This window comes from Punica granatum, chromosome 4, assembly GCF_007655135.1.
Source record: "Punica granatum isolate Tunisia-2019 chromosome 4, ASM765513v2, whole genome shotgun sequence".
In the NCBI taxonomy this organism is placed as follows: Eukaryota; Viridiplantae; Streptophyta; class Magnoliopsida; order Myrtales; family Lythraceae; genus Punica; species Punica granatum.
This window is the reverse complement of record NC_045130.1, coordinates 26734527-26740129: the sequence shown is the minus strand read 5'-3', so window position 1 is coordinate 26740129 and position 5603 is coordinate 26734527. Positions and strand designations below refer to the sequence as shown.

At 41.0% G+C, this 5603-nt stretch overlaps 1 protein-coding gene and 1 long non-coding RNA gene across 2 annotated transcripts; both read left to right on the top strand.

Annotated features, from left to right (window-relative positions):
* The first annotated feature begins 217 nt into the window (after positions 1-217).
* LOC116206273 (death-associated inhibitor of apoptosis 1-like) lies at positions 218-1758 on the top strand. The gene is made up of 2 exons (XM_031539101.1): positions 218-391; positions 668-1758. Exon 2 carries the CDS (start codon positions 722-724, stop codon positions 1379-1381), a length of 660 nt encoding a protein of 219 aa, XP_031394961.1. The 5' UTR covers positions 218-391; positions 668-721; the 3' UTR covers positions 1382-1758.
* Positions 1759-4641: 2883 nt separating this feature from the next.
* Positions 4642-5395, top strand: LOC116202574. The gene is made up of 2 exons (XR_004156094.1): positions 4642-4970; positions 5070-5395. It is a non-coding gene; the product is annotated as an uncharacterized LOC116202574 (long non-coding RNA).
* The last annotated feature ends 208 nt before the right edge of the window (positions 5396-5603 follow it).

Below are 5603 nucleotides of genomic sequence, written 5' to 3'. Positions count from 1 at the left end.
TTGAGTATTTGTGAATGTAGAAAATTTATGTTGTGAGAATTTTATCCCTTTATGAGCCGACTCGACTCGATTGAATTAGTCGAAATCCGATTAAACTTTCGAATATCAGGATTTATGCAAAAATAAATAAATAAAAATAAAAACCTTTAATTTTTCTCCTCCAAGATGAAATGAATATAACAAATACCCGAATTCAACAAGAAAGAAACCGCTGTAAAGCATCAACCATCATCCCCCCATCTTCCCCCTCTTTTTCTGCTTCTGTTTTGTCCTTTTCTCCCTCCCCTCCCCTCCCCTCCCCCGACCCTCATATTTTCCGTTGACGGAGCTGCCGATTGGCTGGTCTATACCCTATTTGTTAGCCTCCCTCCCTCTCTCCTCTTTAATTCCGGTATATTTCCTCATCCTCTCCCCGTTTGATCTCCCAGAAGTAAATCAGAGGTGGGTTTATTGTTCTGTTGTCGGGCCATTCTTGAAGCAGCTCCCGGGACTTCCATGGACATTAATAGTCTTCACGATGTTCAACTGATTCTGCATACATATTGTGCATCTATGTATCTGTACTGTTACCCCGTTATATATCCATTCATGGCGTTGCTACTTCTGCGGCGCTGTGTGGGTTCTGGGTGGGATTGAGAGAATGAGTCAACTCGCCATGTTGTTGCAGGAATCGGTGGAGTCTGCCGGGGGGTTGACGATCCTGGGCTTGCTGAGGGAGAGGATGGACGGCCCTGATTCGAGGATCGGGAGGAGGAAGAGCTTCACCGAACGGATAGGATTGAAGGGGATGGGCTGCTGCGGCGGGCCCATCTGGGGCTTCCAGGCCACCACCATCAGCGTCCACGACGACGACGACAATGAAGAAGGACAGGTCCGGCAAGAAGAAGAGCAAGAAGGAGACACCGAGATCCACCACCAGCTACCCCAACAACACCAACAAGACCCCGAGGTAACGCTCCAACACGGGTCGGAGCTAGCCTGCACCGCCGAGAGCCCGACGCCGGTATTGGGCAGCATGAACCTCGCGGCGGCTCTCGCGGCGGAGCGGCACTACAGGGCGTCGCAGGAACCGGAGCCCACCACTGCCGGAGGGACGACGGGCAACGGGGGCCCCAACGGGTCTACCGGAACCGAGCCGGGGACACCGCTGAGGGTGTCGCTGATGAGGCTGCTGGAGGAGGCCGACGGCGGCGGGGACGACGAGGCGGCGGCGGCGGGGAGCGATTCGCTGTGCTGCGTGTGCATGGGGAGGAGGAAGGGAGCGGCGTTTATCCCGTGTGGGCACACCTACTGCAGGGTGTGCTCCCGGGAGCTGTGGTTGAACCGAGGCTCCTGTCCCCTCTGCAACCGTCCCATCCTCGAAATCCTCGACATTTTTTAAATCTGATGATCATGATGATGATGACGACGACGGATCACCATCATCGTTAACGCACCCCGTGATGCGGCCTCGAGATTGGGGGACTTTGCCTGGTTAAATTTGATCAGGTGATATCATATCATACTAGTGAACTCGAACATGAGAGGTTCTTACATTACTCGATTGTCAGTGGCTGGTTCAGTCGGTCCGATTTTTCGTTTGGTTCGGAAGTTTGATAGACAAACTTTGAGGTCTAGAATCGTATGTATACCGATGATACTTTCTCTATTGTAGTCCTCAGTCATACGTGGTGTCAGAAATGCATTGTGAATTCAATGAACTATCGATTTAATTTGTAATCTTAGCTTGCACGAAGTCCCCGCTTGTGGAATTTTGAACTTCAACTTGTCCAAACAATTACGACTTTTGTTTATTTTCCTTTTTCATGTAGATTCGTATCTGCAACTTAAGAGAACCAGAAAATTGGAGACGAAACGCTTGAGATAGGCCCCAAATTTTGAAAAATCAAATTGAGAAAGGGTGAGGAGCTTGGCCCACTTTTGTGAAAGTGTGGATTTCGCATGGGCTAGAGATGAATGAATGAAACTGGGTCGAGTCGGCAGACAAACTCTCTTAAATACTGTGCCATTGGACGTTTCGGTCCAACTTCGCTTCATAAGAGCATGTCCAATGCTTGACACTCATTTGAATCCCAATGTGGGCTCATTGCTTGTCAATATTTGTCACATCAAAAGACATAACGCTTAGCTTTACTCTTTAATAGGTCAACTCGGCTCGATTGAATTCGTTGAGCTCTAACTGAATTTTCGGACATTAGGGTTCACACCAAAAAAAGGCATGACACCCACCTCAAATTTTGAAAATCACCTTCAATGATTGACACTCTATTTGGGTGCTAATGGGGGACACACATAGTATTTAAATTATATACATATATATGCATAAATAATTATGTATTTGTATAATATAGTTGTTAATTAGTTAAATTAAGTAATTAATTAAGCTTTACAAACTAATTATGTTAATTAATTACAACAATTAAATTAGTTAAAATTTAAAATTTTCATTAATTAAAAATTTATAAAAAATATCATTTTCATTATATAAATTTCATGAAACTAATTATAATTATAAAAATGGGTAAATTGAGTTTATAAAACTAATTGTCATTTTCACTAATTATAAAAATTGGCAAATTAAATTATTTAGTATTAAATTATTTTTAATAATTTTTACATATTTTTCTATTTTTTAAAAAATGTTTAAAAAGTAAAATTAGTCAAAGAGCGCAACTAAAAAAAATAAAAGGGGCAAGCCGCGTGGGCTGCCCCAATTGGCTCGGCACTCCCCTGTGAGTGCCGCCAGGCTGGCCCCCGTCCAGCGGGAGTGCTGATGCCGATGCCAATGTCGCCACATGGCGGCACCGGCACCCATTTTGTCTCATGTTGGACATGTTCTAAGGCCGGCCATAAAAGATAAATAAGAAAAAATAGTTTGGATAATAATTATTCACTGCAAAAAGTTTTCTTTGTTACCCCCTTTCTTGGCAACGTAGATAGGGACAGTAATAGCTAGCCTCAAGCCATCATTGTCTACTCTCCCTCCTCTCTTACTCTATGAGGAGATGAGATGAGAGGGGAGATGATTTTAACGTATTGACGCCTCGACACTGATCAGTCCTGATATTGGGCATAAATTTCATAAATGTGAGACAATATCAGGGGCATTATTTTCATTAGAAATAAAAATAATTCTAAGGTGCCCTAAATTCACCCCTTGACCATGATTAGTCCCTTAACAAGTATACTTGACTCTATTTTTAACCCAATTCTTATCCTGACACCGTTAGGCAAGGATTTAGGACTTCATAAGTGCGATCCCATTTTATCTAGGTGGCCAAACATGCCCTAAGAGTATAGAAGGAACTCTTGTGTTTATTCAGGGGGGCCACAATAATTTAGAAAGTTCTTCACATATGTAAGAAAAACTAGTCTCATAGCGTGCAGGCATTAGAATATGTAACTATTTTATTATTTTAGTTTTTTATCAACATTTACAGTGTTTTTCTTTTCATATTTGTTGTGTATCTTCTTTTTTTTTAAAAAAAATAGGGAAGATTATAGTAAATGAATTAATATAATTTATATTAAATTAGTAATTAATATATATATATTTATATTATTTAGTCTGATAATTTTATTTTTTTTCTTTGGAGAATACTTTAAGTTCATGTATTGTGAATAATTGGTTAATTAATTTTTTTTCTCAATTTGACAAATATAGCATTAATTGTCACTATTAGGAATTCAAAAAATTATAGGTATATATTAGTGACGAGGATCAAAAGAACAGTCAACCATGAATTGAGGTCTGTAAAAGTGCTTCCTGAGACAGCATTTAAGCAAATAAATAGAAAATTCTCACTACCTCTTCTTATTTCAATTTTGTCAAGATTTTTGGTGTTCGTTCTTTTTTTTGTTAACATTTTGAATTTAGGGAAGACTCAATATATTAACTCATAATTTATATTTAATAAGCTAATAAGTGTTCTTATATGGTTTTTTCTTTTTCTTTAGAATATACCTCAATATAGCTCATAATTTATACTTAATCGTTTGACTATTTTGTTTTTATTTTGGTAAATGTAGCGTTAATTTTCTTTATTAAAAATTCAAAAAGTGTTAAGACCTCAAAAATCGGGTCTTGATCACAAATGATCCGGATGTGAATTGTTGATAATATATCTACCCCTTTCTAATGCACTTACTCCGTTGAATCTGGGGTTTTTGATGCATACAAGTACTTTTGTTGGAACATTGATACATAACTAATGGAATGCTTAGAGTCGATCATGAGCCACGAACACCTCGAAGAACCTGCAGAAGGATAGATCGAGGTCATTCGCTGATTTTTCTTTTTGATGCTCAGGTCAATTTGAGATTGGAGTCGTTCCCCGCCATGGTTGTTAGAATCATGATTCGAGTCGTAAAATCGTCAAGGGGGCCCAACCGATTCCGATTGCACCTGGTGGATCGGAGAAGTAGAATCGGAGTGGAATCGGGAGTTGAATCGGTAAATCGTGAAATTGGTGCGAGTCACCCGATTCTACAATGTGTTGCCACTGCCAGCCCAAACATGGACCAAGCCTAGCCAAGCTACCCAAGCCTAGCTCATTTGCTCGATCGGTCCATGAAGCAGCCCAAGCCCACCCAACTTTTTTTTTTTTTAAATGCCGTTTTTCATGGCTTTACACTTACAGAGAACAGATCGAAAGAGGATTGGAAGAACTGAGCTTTCTTTGCCCTTCTTCTCCGACTCCTCCGCCTCCACCTCAATCTACAGTTCGAGCTCGCTCCCCGTCTCGATCTCGGTCTCCGCTTATCCAATTGAAGCCTCCGCCTCCGCGTCAATCTCAGCTCGAGCTTGCTTCCCCTCCCAATCTCCGTCTCTGTCTCCGCTTCTCCGATTGAAGCCTACGCCTCCGCTTCAATCTCAGCTCGAGCTCGCTCTCCCTTTCGGTCTCCATCTCCACTTGTCTCAGCTCGAGCTTTGCTTTCTTAGAGCTCTCTCGGTCTCGGTCAATTTCAAGGTGAGGCTTTGACTCTTTGAGCTCTCTCTGCCCGCTGAATCGGAAAATGTTGTTTTGCTGTTGATGTTGTCTCTGAGTGTTATTGTTGCCGCTGAATAGCTTGTGGAATTTGATGGAAGATAAGTGATGGTTGCTGAGACCGGGTACAATTGTTATTAGACTGGAATCAGGGGTGAGGGGAAAATCAAAGCATGCGAGAAAGCTGCCGATGTTTGCATGTTCTCCCCTGTTGTTCGTTTTGACTTTTCAATGCGTTGTTTCTTCATGAGTGAGTAGTATTAATAATATTGACACAACAACAACGATATTTTGTAACGAGTGAGTTGTTAATTTGTAACGATATTTTGTGTTTTTATAACTTATTGTTGATTTGTTGGTCTGTGATCTTTATTTCATTTCAATGAATAAGGATTAATTTTTTTTTACTTTGGAAAATATGATATATACATACATATATATATATAATTTTTTAATTACAGGTAGAATCTTACGATTTACGATTCGAATCGCGATTCACGATTTTACGACCCTCGATCGATTCTAGGTAGAATCGCGATTCTGACAACCTTGTTCCCCGCTATCTCTCTCGAATACTCAAGTCAGTTTGAGTTTTATGTGCGAGAGAGGAATCTG

Bases quoted from the DNA above. Each gene is read 5' to 3' on its own strand.
- LOC116206273 (XM_031539101.1), top strand. From the start codon at position 722: ATGGACGGCCCTGATTCGAGGATCGGGAGGAGGAAGAGCTTCACCGAA.